General features: G+C 40.5%; 1 protein-coding gene across 1 annotated transcript in view; it reads left to right on the top strand.

Annotated features, from left to right (window-relative positions):
- The window catches only part of LOC149256865 (LRR receptor kinase SERK2-like), a 167,019-nt gene that overhangs the window by 118,267 nt on the left and 35,582 nt on the right, over positions 1 to 13,170 (top strand). Inside the window, exons 5-6 of the mRNA XM_089455493.1 lie at positions 12,594 to 12,737; positions 13,070 to 13,141. Of these exons, the coding sequence (XP_089311619.1) occupies positions 12,594 to 12,737; positions 13,070 to 13,141 (216 nt within the window). The remainder of the gene's footprint in view (positions 1 to 12,593; positions 12,738 to 13,069; positions 13,142 to 13,170) is intronic.

Below are 13,170 nucleotides of genomic sequence, written 5' to 3'. Positions count from 1 at the left end.
GGAACACCATAGGTTCTTGCTTGGAAAACAAGGGGCCAACCCCTTGTCCACTATGTTTGGAATTCATTTCTACATCATGGCACCCCTTGGACTTCATTAGGCCTCCTCAAAGGCCCAATGACTTACTTTATTGATCATTCGACCCTCTTGAGAGGCTTATTCTTTTATTATTGAGCTATTTGGTGGGCTTGTCACCAAAATTATTGTTATTATACACATTATTTTATTTTAGGGGCATTATTAGTCCAAAATAGGCCATTCGAATCCCGTAGGATTGTATAAATAGAAGAGAGACATTTTCTCTCATTCATCATGACTTGGATTGGGTTATTATCTCTTGTGAGGTTTTCGCTATACCTTTTGGAGGACAAGTTTTGATGATATGGATCGATTTTGATGTTTGGATATCTCTCTCTTGTCTTGGAGCTTCTCTATTGGCATAATTTGATGATTGGATATACTATTTTATACATGTAACTTTGTAAGTGATATTTTCATTCTTATTCTTGTTATTTATTTTTGTCACATGAATGTTGTTGGGATTTTTGCTATACAAGTCTGAAATTTACTGCTTTTCTATACGAATTGGGAGAAATTGTGATCTTTTATAACGTTGCATCATGTCATGGGCCATGTATGAATGGGTGAATGCTCCTAGAGATATTTTATGTTAAATTCATCTCAAATAGTCATCATTTTTTGCAAACTGAATTATAAAGACCTTGAAGTAGCTACTCTCATGCCCTAATGCTATGCAAAGTTGTTTGAAGGCCTCTTTTATTGGGTGAACTCTTTTCAAACCATAAATATTCCTTGACTCCACCTCTCCAAAAGGACAAGGCACTAATCCTCCATAGGTGATCACTTTCAAAGATTATTTCTCTCACCTTCCCTTCTTTTTCTAGGCCTTGCCTCCATAGGTCAATTAGGGTATCACCTTTCTCACGATTTAGCTATCAAAATAATTCGTTCTCTTGCCCACAACTACACTGGCGTGTCCTATGGAAGCCCTCCAAATTTCATGAAATTTCGACGGTGGGATCTTGAGATATTTCAAGCCCTAGCTCAAAGATCGACCCTTGCCGTTTGTTTCCCATTGGCTAGTGACCTGATTGAGATCATAACATTAAATTATCGAAAGAAGATACTTTCTTTAATCCTTTTCCCTTCCCTAATTAGGTCAAGTACATCCTTGGTTGATTAACTCCATATCCTTGACCTAATTTTGGGTCCACTTGGCCCTTTGTGGTCCCACAACTTGTTGATTCCAATTTCACAAAGATCACATAAAAGCCAAGTCTCCATAAAGATCTCTAGGTCTAGGAACCATCTTGACAAAGCATACTCTCAAAACCTAGCCCTAAGGGTCCTCTTGGCCCTTCCTAGAGAGCCCATCACCTTGCTTCCAAAGCAAGCAACCCATTTAATTAAGTCTCTTTTGTGAATATGCCTAGGAATCACCTCCTGCTCTTATCATTGACCATATATTCTTGTGATTCCATCATATCAGGTCTTCTCCCATCGGTGAAAGTTCGTAAAGAGTAGGGAGCCTTAACTGAGGTGACAATGGACTATCACTCCATTGTTGCACTTGACCTAGTAGTTTCCCTATAGGATCTCCTTCTAGTACCCTTGCTAGTTTGAGCAGTAATAGGTCACACATTGGATCCAACATACTACAACCTTGAGTGGCTGAATGGTGGACCTTCAGACAAATTCTGTTCTCACATGGATGGTGAGATTTCACAGTGGAGGAAGGATGCATTGAGATGGATATTTCAGCATAGAGCATCCCTTGATGAGGTAGTGGATGCATTTGCAGAGTTTAGCACTAGCACCGGGTGATTTGTAGGCTATGATGTGATTAGAGAAAGGGGGACTAAAAAGCCCTATGCTTGGTAGGCAACTCATGGGGAAACATGCCCTCCTCTACAACAGTTAGCCACGAGGCTCCTCTCTCAAGTTACTTCATCCTCTTATTGCGAGAGGAATTGGAGCACATATGGGAACTTCTATAATTTGAGGAAGAGTAGGTTTGAGCAATCTAGGGTAGAGACAATGGCATATATGCACACCATCCTTCATCCTATTTACAGGTAGAGGGAGGAGTGGTTGAAGGGAAGGACAACAGTGTTGAGTTGGCATTGGCCAACTTGGATCTTAATGAGCCAGTGCTAGAGCCTATCACTTTTGATGATGTTGATACTCTTGAGTGGTCATCCTCCACGCTAGAGGATGCAGAGATTACATTGGATACAGAGGAGGATGCAAAAGAGAGCAATGGTGGTATTGATGTTGATTTCTCTTTTCACTCTCGCTTGGGTTTTGTGTTCACCTCAGCTCTGATACCATGTTAATTTTAGGCAACAATGGTATGTTCTATGCTTTAGAGCAATTTTACTTCAATTTTCTTATAGCCCAATATCAATTTCCAAAATAGCAATCACATCAACATGATAGTAAAATGCAGATAGAACATAAACAATAACAGTAGAAGACAAGCCAAGACAAGAGGACACAAGATATGGCGCATGCCAGGGACAAACCGCAATGTGGGGAAACCCTTTGATCAATTCTTCTTATTATTCTTCAAAAGTTCAACAGAGAGAGAGAGTATAATATACAATATTCACTTGCCCAATCAAAGTGAGTTCTGTCCAGTCAAACAGCAGCCACAGAAAGCTCTAACCAGAAAGTCAACGCTGGTCAACAGGGCAAATTTTGACCTCCAAAATGGCTCGGTCAAACTTAGTCAACTTGACCTCCAACAACAAATCAAATCAACCCAAAAACAATTTGAAAATATTAAGTCAAACTTGGTCAACAAAAGTCAACGCTGTAGTCAAAATCCTTACTGCAACTTCGGTCAACGCAGGAACATAAAAGAACTGTCCTCCACACGTGTAAAGAGCTGCCTCAAAAATCCATACCCAATCATGAAAGGAGAGAGAGATATGTGAGTGAAGTGAAGTGTATAAATGAGGAGGCTCCTTCTATTTATATGCAACGTTGTGGGCTTGAGGGTCTAAATTAGATCGCTGGCCGACCTTGACAGTTTGTCCATAATAGAAATAAATTCATAATTCCATTTGTACATGTCAGAATGAGATGATCTTTAGATCAATCCTATGCCTCTCGGAAAGAGGAATCCAATAAAAATATCAGTGGCCTCATATGCGCATTTAACATGTCTGCAAGATCTAACGATAGAAGGTTCTCCTAGTAAGAGGGAGAGGATCATGACAAGGCATTTGTCCAAGTTGAGAGGAGGAAGAAGTGTACTTAGAGCTAGCTCAATCTTGTGGGTAAAAGAGCTCATTGAAGGAGAAGCGTAGACTTCATCAAGAACCCTATTTTCAACTTCAGAAGGAACTGACCTCTAAGTTCAATGAATTGTCATTGATAGATAATAGATGAGATCACACATGCAATAGATGTGAGCATTGACAAATGCAAGGCAAGATTCGTGGCTAGAAGATTCTTCTAGAAAGAGGGAGAGGGTTGTGATAAATCCTTTGCACCAGCTTCTAGGTACACCACAATTAGATCTCTTGTTTTTCTCCTGCTTCATTTATGGGATGGAAGTTACCTCAGATGGATGTGAAGATCACCTTCCTCAATGACATGATAGAAGAAGAGGTGTACATAGAGCAACCTCAAGGTTTTGAGGTTCATGGGAGAGAATCTCATGTGTGCAAATTAAAGAAGGCCTTGCTTAATGTTTGTTCAATCCCCCTTAAAGATGTAGTGGATTATTGCTAATTTGGGGTGGGAGATTTATGAGTTCCTTTGATTTAGCCAAAGCATGATATGCTTAGGAACTAGGTGATGGTTAATGAGAGGGGTAGAGTTCAAGCTAGGATTTTGCCCACATGTTTATTATTAGTCCTAGCCATCATCTGCATTTTTCCATTTATTTTCATTTGTGGCCATGTATACTTTTATCTTTCTTTCAGCTGCATCAACCTCTTAGGGAAGAGCTTCCGAGCCCTAACTTGGGATGTGGATAAAGGTGCTTGTATCGGTAACAAATGGTCATCAACCCAAAGGATGGAGGTGGAAATCAAAACAAATGGAAAGTGAAAAATATGGGTTATCTTGGGCACACTATATCAACTATTTCCTACTATTTCTGTCCTTCTTGAATAGTGGAAATAAAAAGGCCCTATGAAAAGTCACATTGGACTAGGGGCAAAGGATAACCGCCTATGTGAAGTATGGAAACAAGGATATAATCAAGAGTGATCAATCATCCAATTCAACCAGGGATCCACATTAGATTGTCGTTGACATTAAATGAAAGAATATGATTACATAAATTGTTAGTGTACCTTTTGATAGATGACTTGTTAAAATTGGCAACTAGGGCCAAACTCCATGTGGGTCATCTTATTAATGGAAGCTGATATTTTTCTTGGATCCCTCTCATCGAGAGGTGTAGGATTGATCTAAAGATCATCCGATTCCGATAAGTATTCATGGAGATATGAATTTATTTGTGTTGTGGGAAAATTCGTCAAGGCCGGCCAACAACCAAATAAACCCCACTTGTGCTCAACATTTTAGTATAAATAGAGGTGGCCTTCAAGTCATTTCAACACACTGGGATCTCTTCCTCTCTTCTTGTCTTTGGGTTTTAGTAGGAGGAGAGATACTAAGGGATAATGCTGCCCTAATCTAGAGGGTAGAAGCCGGAACTGCAGGAATTGACGAAATTGCTGGGAACTACCGGGAACAGCTGGAACAACCAGAATAGATGAACTGCTGGAATTGTCGGGAACAGCCAGAACTGTCGAGAATTGCCGGAACTGCCGGAACTGTCGGAAACTGCCAGGAACAGCCAGGAACTGCCGGAACTGTCGGGAACTGCTGGAACTGCCGGAACTGACGGAACTGCCGGGAACAACCGGAACTGCTGAGAACTGTCAGAGCATCTGTCTCCGAAGGAGAGCAGCATGCAAGGGACAACTAACTAACATTGGGACAGTTGTATGGTACTTAGCAGCAAATACACCAAGCATGCAATGTTGCAACTTACAACTAGCATGCAACAGCAAGCATGCTAGGGACAACAAGACAGTAAGCAAGCAAGATGCAGCCAACACATAGGTCAGTATGGCAACATGGTGCAACAATGGCACATAATGCAATACAGTGATGGGTACAGTCATGATTAATAAAGCGTGATGAGATGCAGCATAGTGATGATGGGTGCAGCATGGTGCATCGCTGTAAGGTACAACATGATGACGAAATGTAGCACAACGATAGGTGAAGGAGTCACCTTTGAGAATCAGTTGAAGCAGCATGTCTTCAACTGTCCTCTTGTATCATCTTCTTAGAGAAGATCTATGCTCTTATCTAGATAAGCCAAAGTGTTCACTTCTGTTGTAAACGTACTATCTCTCTCTCTATGCTGAACTATTGAAGAACATATAAGAAGAATTGATCAAGGGTTTCTCCACATTGGGGTTTGTCCCTGGCTAGCGCCACATCTTGTGTCCTCTTGTCTTGGCTTGTCTTCTGCGATTTATGTTTATGTTCTATCCGTAGTTTAATGTTGATGTGATTGTTAATCTGGAAAAGTTATCGAGCTAATTGTGAAAATTGAAATAAATTGCTCTAAGCATAGAACATACCTAAAATTAATATGGTATCAGAGCTTAGGTGAAAACAATGCCCAAGCAAGAGTGAAAGAGTAATCACCGAAGACAGTTGGGAAAGGACAAAAGGATCAGTGGATTCCTCATCCCTCTTCAAATTCACCGAGGGTGAAGTCGAAGCAGAGAATATTATCAGAATGGCGTAGCGGAAGTTTCTGATGGCCTACCTAAAGATCACTTCATTGGGAAGTCCGGATCTAAGGGTGCAAGGAAAGGCAGATGCCTTGGTTGCAATAAGTTCGGCCATTATATGAAGGAGTGTTTGAATGGCAGAGACATCTCTTGATGAAGATAACAATCATTCCAAGGACATCTTCAATGATCAATGGAATGACAGGTAATGCAGGTCATCAAGGAAATGGTCGACTCTTCAAAGAAAGCAAGGAACCCCAGTTATGAAGAATCAAATGTTGTTTTTGATAAGATAAAGAAGCGTTATCTTGTATTGGCCCTCTCCTTCAGATTCTTTGGGAATCTGGCTTATTGATCGTAGTGCTTCAAGGCACCTCATCAGATAGAAGGGTGCTCTCTTGAATTTGGTAGACGGAATCAACCGTGGGATTATACTTAGAGTCGATGCCACCTATCCTGGAAAGGGTGTAGGGAATATTACACCTCAATTGAATGAGGGTAACTCTATTCATTTACAAGAATCTCTTTTATGTACCTAATCGCAAGAAGACCTGGTGTCCATCTCGGAAATGGAAGTCAAAGGTTTCAAGGTGGCATTCATCGATGGAAAGGTACGTGTTAAAAAATAGAATTTTCAAAGATGTTTTTTCTCATGGGTTCAGGGTTGGCAATTTGTATCAAGTTGCAAGATGGTCCATTGGGGATCATGTCAATTGACATATCGCATCTATAACACTGGAGGTCTACCTATGGGGCCCTACCTGATGTGAGTCAGATGGTGATAGGGATGCCTGAATTCAAGAAGAGCATGAAGGTACATGTTTGAGATGTACCGAAGGAAAATCTTATAAGGGGACCATTCCCCTCATGCAGCAGGTCCACAGGTTTGGAACTACCCGAGGAGTTTGAGATTCATGGTGAGGAATCTCATGTATACAGGTGGAAGAAAGCCCTCTATGGCTTGAAGCAAAATTCCCTGGGCGTAGTATGAGAGGATTGATAGTTGTTAGATGAAGCTGAGATTCACTAAGAGCGAAGCCGATCCAAACCATTGTTTGAAGGTTGTGGATGATAGACCTCTCATGCCAGCACCTTCTAAGGATGACCTATTTCAAACAGGTGCAAACCCTCTCACTTGTAGAAGTAAGAGGGAGTTGGATTCCAGATGTGGAATGGTAAACCGCAAGCCCGTGACTACCTGGAGGATCTTAACTTTCAGAAGTTATATGGTGATGATGCCGAACCAAATTTGGGAAATGCCTCCGAGTTCCATAAACTCATTTGCATTGATGTTCTTGGTGAACTTCCGTCCAGACATATGTTTTGTAGTTAGCATGGTGAGCTCATATTTGGTTGAGCCTCACTGGATTGGTGCTAAGAATCTTCTGAGATATTTTCGCAGCACAATCTCTCATGGATTGAGATACACTGCAGGAAATATGAAGCTGCATGATTATTCGAATGCTGACTGGGCAGGCAGTGTGGATGATCACTAGAGCACTTCTCAGCGCTGGTTCTCTTTGGGTTCTGCTTCGATATCATGGATGAGCAGGAATCAGAAGTCGGTTTCTATAAGCACCTTCGAGATCGAAAACATAGCTATGAGTATGATCTTATATGAAGCTGCCTAGTTGTGGAAGCTCTTCAGTGAGTTGTTTGTACACATGATGAATACCATTGTGATTCTTGTGACAACCAGAGGGGGGATTCGATTATTGAGGAATATCGTATTCGATGATTGCTCCAGTAGATAGACATCAAATATTGCCTTATCTGGGATATGGTAAGTCGATGAACGAGGAGGCTCCATCACATTGACACTGATGTACAGGTCGCAGACATTTTGTCAAAGCCCCGGGGAAAGGTCAAATCTGTGACTTTCCCGAATGACTTGGAGTCGTTGAGAGACCTTCTTATAAGGGTCCTGCATGTTGCATGCATTGAGCTTTGGGAGCTCTGGGGGTCTTGGGGTACTTGCTGGAGTAACATACGACCACAGGGCGACTCACCCTCCCTTGGTGGTGCGCTATGTATAGGATGATAGGTTCAACCTTCCCTTGTGATACCCCGTGGTGACTGTGGAACAAGATGATTAGTTCTCTCGTGGCAACTGTGAAACAGGATGATTAGTTCTCCTGTGGGCCGGGATGATTAGTTCTCCCGTGGCAACTGTGGAACAGGATGATTAGTTCTCCTGTGGGCCGGGATGATTAGTTCTCCCGTGGCAACTGTGAAACAGGATGATTAGTTCTCCTGTGGGCTGGGATGATTAGTTCTCTCATGGAAACTGTGAAACAGGATGATTAGTTCTCATGTGGGTCGAGATGATTAGTTCTCCCGTGGAAACTATGGAACAGGATGATTTGTTCTCCTGTGGGCCGGAATGATTAGTTCTCCCGTGGCAACTTTGGGGCAGGATGATTCGTTCTCCTGTGGACAGGATGATTAGTTCTCCTGTCAAGGCATCCTACCCATGCAGTCTGGGACTCATGGGAAGTACCTCTCATTTGATCAATGAGCAGGGAAATGGGGTTAGGGACCATAGTAGTACTATTGATGGACACATCGTTGTATCTATCGTACTCCCTATGCTAGGATGACCTCCATTGATCTGGGATCAGTATGAGTGGCTTGAGACACTCTCTTGTGATATTGATCTAGGATCAATAAAACTGACTTCGGGCCAGTAAGAATGATGTGACACACTCTCTTCAAATGAAACTGACTTCGGGTTAGTAGAGAATGGTATGAGACATTCTCGATCAATTCTTCTTCTTCATGGTTTAGCAGAGTAGAGAAAAGCAGAGCTCAATAGAGCAAAGCAATGCAAGGCAATGATGGCATAGTACAGTCGGACATATGGATCAACGGATGGATTTCTCCCTAGTTGAGAGGGAGTGTTAAAATTGGAAACTAGGGCCAAACTCCATGTAGGTCATCTTATTAATGGAAGCTGATATTTTTCTTGGATCCCTCTCATCGAGAGGTGTAGGATTTATCTAAAGATCATCTGCTTCCGATAAGTATTCATGGAGATATGAATTTATTTGTGTTATGGGACAATTCATCAAGGTCGGCCAGCAACCAAATAAACCCCACTTGTGCTTAACGTTTTAGTATAAATAGAGGTGGCCTTCAAGTCATTTCAACACACTTGGGATCTCTTCCTCTTTTCTTGTCTTTGGATTTTAGTAGGAGGAGAGATTCTAAGGGATAATGCTGCCCTAATCTAGAGGGCAGAAGCCGGAATTGCCGGGAACTGCTTGAATTGACGAAACTGTTGAGAACTGACGACACTGTTGGGAACAACCAAAATAGTTGAACTGTTGGAACTGCCAGAACTGTTGGGAACTGCCGGAACAGCTGGAACTGTCGGAACTGCTGGGAATAGTCGGAACTACTGGGAATTGTCGGAGCATCTGTCTCCGGAGGAGCGCAACATGCAAGGGACAACTAACTAACATTGGGACAATTGTATGGTACTTAGCAGCAAATACACCAAGCATGCAATGTTACAACTAGCATGCAAGGGACAACTAGCATGCTAAGGACAACAAGCATGCTAGGGACAACAAGCAAGCAAGATGTAGCCAACACATAGGTCAGTATGGCAACATGGTGCAACAATGGTACATAATGCAATACAATGATGGGTACAGTCATGATTAATGAAGCGTGATGAGATGCAACATAGTGATGATGGGTGCAACATGGTGCATCGTGGTGAGGTGCAACATGATGACGAAATGCAACACAACGATAGGTGAAGGAGTCACCTTGGAGAATCAATTGAAGCAGCATGTCTTCAACTGATCTCACGTATCATCTTCTTAGAGATGATCTATGCTCTTATCTAGATATGTCAAAGTGTTGACTTCTATTGTAAACGTACTATCTCTCTCTCTATGCTGAACTATTGAAGAACATATAAGAAGAATTGATCAAGGGTTTCCCCACATTGGGGTTTGCCCCTGGCTAGTGCCACATCTTGTGTCCTCTTGTCTTGGCTTGTCTTCTGTGATTTATGTTTATGTTCTATCTGCAGTTTACTTTAATGTTGATGTGATTGTTAATCTGGAAAAGTTATTGAGCTAACTGTGAAAATTGAAAGAAATTGCTCTAAGCATAAAACATACCTAAAATTAAATTGACCCACCTTCAAGAAGTATGCTAGATGGGAGAGAGCATTAACTAGATAAATAGGTGGAGAGCTCTGAGGCAAAGCTATCTATGGATCGTCATAGGGTTGATAACTAGCTAGCTGATTAGAACGGATAATTTTTTTCTCCTAGGGTTTACCCATTTTGGTGGGTAATAAGAGTCATACTTGAAATATTCAAGGATAATTGATTTACAGTTTAGGTGAACATAGAACTCTCAAGCTTCCACTATTAGCTTCAACTGAGCTGCAATAACCAAAATCATGTGTGGAGGATGAATCTCCTCCCGGCCAACCTCTCAGTTTGTAATATTCCTAATGAAAAATTCACAGTGATAACAAAAACATGCAAGACAATACAACATAATTTTTCAGTAAACACCAACAACCAAGAAATGCACCCAACACGCGAAAAATGGGCAATTTTATTATATAAATGGCTGGAGTACAATGTGAAATAGAAAGAGTGCACCTGGGCTTGCACAAGGCAAGCTACAAGTCTCAAGTGGTGGATATGCCAATGCCCAGCTGCTGCTGGAGTTTATCTATCAGAAAATCTGCTGGCCCAGTGACTGTGATTCTTCACTGCTGGCTGTGTTGAGACTCTGATTTGGCCCCTCAGATCTGCCCAGAAAGTTCTGCAAAATAAGATTTGAGGTCCTTGCGAGAAACCCAGAAAGGGTTTCCTCTACTTTTGATGCTTCAAAATTGGCCCGCAAATTCCCAACACTCCTCCACTACCAGTAAATTTTGGTCCGCAGGAAATTCTGTCTTTACAGCCCTCCAAAATGATGGAAAATCTCCCTTGTCCCCGTTCTAACTCCCACACAATAACCCAACTCCAAATTCCACTGAACAAGACCAGCCACAAGCACTCCCTCTCAATGACTGAGCAGGCCTGGGCAATGACTACTTAGGCTTGCTCAATAAGGGAATTTCATACTTGAGTGGTAGAGTCACTTCTGCTTTGCAATCTCCTCTTCTCCTGCAACGAATTCTGCAAGTAATGTCTAGCAAATGGGTGTAGCTCCTAACTCAGCTTAGAAAATTTGTGGCACCTGTGCTATGTCTCTCCCTGCCTCCACAAGACAATGGTGCTACCTTCCTAGGGTGGCACTCATAGTCCACCAAAGAGAAGGGTGAGTTTCCTCCTTGGGAAACTCTAGTGCTAAACAACACTTGTGACTCCGCTGAACAACTTGAGCAACAAAAAAGTTTGTCAAATGATCAAAAGCCCCTAAAATGAGAGCCTCACCTCCAATTTATAGCTAGCCATCCCTCATGCTCCTTGTGAGCTCCACCCATCAAGTTTCCTCTCTCACCTAATTCGAATTCCTCTAAGGGGTGCGTATTCCCTTGGAGTGGCCCCCACTCTCCACTTCCCATCAAATTTCTTGGCTTTTCTAATGTTTGAGGGTGGCACCTTTATAAATTTTCCTTTTTAACCCACTTTTCCTAAGGTTATATGCCAAATATTTATTAACTGCCAAAAATTGCAAAATTGAGAAGTTCCTTAGCAAAATTATTAATTGGGGACATGACATAGTCATCAAAATTGAGAGTCCATTGAGCTCTCAATCAACTACTTATGCCAACTTCTATTTCTTTCACATCAAGATTGTCCAATCAAACGATATTTCACTGCCTTCTTGACATGCAATAGATAGTTATTCTTCATATCCATCCATGTGTAGACTTCATTTGTCATCAAACACTTAACTCTTAATCATGCAACTTTTACCTTTTCTTTATTTAGCTTTTCCCTTAAGTCTATTGTAAAAATTGCTCTTCCTTGTACCTTTTGTTCCTTTATAATAAATTAGTTATTTTATTATGATCATTTATCACTATTATTGTTATCATTTTTATTATTATTTATTACTATTGTTTTTGTTACAATTATTATTACTTATCAATATTTTAAGACCACTTAGTATAGGATCAATTCGAAGTATCGACATTACATTCATGGAAACAATGCATTGTGGAAAATAATAAATTATATCATTCTTTAGGATTGTAGGTGTGAAACAAACACATATTTTGATAAATGTCTAGATCTTGTAAAACAGTTTGGTCAAACTAAAAATGTGGGAATCTGTCTTACATGTCTTAGATCTTTCACGTGGGACGACATAGGTTTCTGCCTTAGAGTATGTCTGGTGTATGCATCAAGACATTACAAAATATTCATTTTCTTGTAAACAAAAGAGGTTTTTGTAAGATAGGAGTGGTCGTATAGCTACAACTATGATCTTTTCCCATTTACAAATACCTAGCTAAGTTGCATTTAGGAGATCTAAGTTCTTCCAATGATCAAACTTATACTTGTTTATGAATGATACTATATTTGTTCTGGAAGAAAGATTGATTAATGACACGGTTATTTCACTAACTTTCCATGTAATGAATCATGCTTTTTCTTGTGTAAATGTAGATGTGTTGAATTTCCACACTTTTGTTGAGATGTGTTATAGAAGTTGAAGAAATGTTGTCATTTCTTGTCAACCAAGTAATTGCCAGTGGGGTGAATTGGAGACATAAAAATACATCTTTTGGACTTAAAATAGACAATTTGTGGTATGTTCTCTCTCATTTAAGTCACGGACAAAGTGGTTTACAATGCTATAATGATGCAGGACTTTAGAAGGTAATTCATTGACAGGAAGCATACCACCTGCACTTGGGAACATGACTAGTCTACAGAACCTGAATTTGAAAAGCAACCTACTCACAGGAGAGATTCCTAATACTTTGGGCCAGCTTCATAATCTTCAGTACCTGTAAGCAACTTGATCTCTTAAATTGTTGGATAAAATTAATTCACATTTTTAATGGCATTAAAATAGAAATTATATGCAGTTTCTTTGTATATGTCAATGTGAATTCTATAAGAATATGCGAAGGATCTGATTAATAAGACAATAAAAACTATATGCAGTTTCTTTGTATATACGAGAATTATATTAGAATATGCCAAGGATCTGATCAATAAGTTTTCTAAATATTCTCAAGTAGTTATGTGTTTATTCATAAAATCAAGGTCTCCTAAACTTGTCTTATGACTTATTGCTTCCATGGCTCTTTTTCCCACTAATGACCTTAATTTGAACAGGGTGTTAGACAACAACAGGCTTATTGGAGCGATTCCATCTTCTCTATCAAATATTCCAAATTTAATAGAATTGTAAGTAACTTAGCTACTTAAGATTGAAA

This window comes from Pinus tabuliformis, chromosome 7 (genome assembly GCF_031772625.1).
Source record: "Pinus tabuliformis cultivar Carrire ecotype Pingquan chromosome 7, CPIR1, whole genome shotgun sequence".
NCBI classification, from domain to species: Eukaryota; Viridiplantae; Streptophyta; class Pinopsida; order Pinales; family Pinaceae; genus Pinus; species Pinus tabuliformis.
This window is presented reverse-complemented; position numbering and strand designations above follow the sequence as displayed.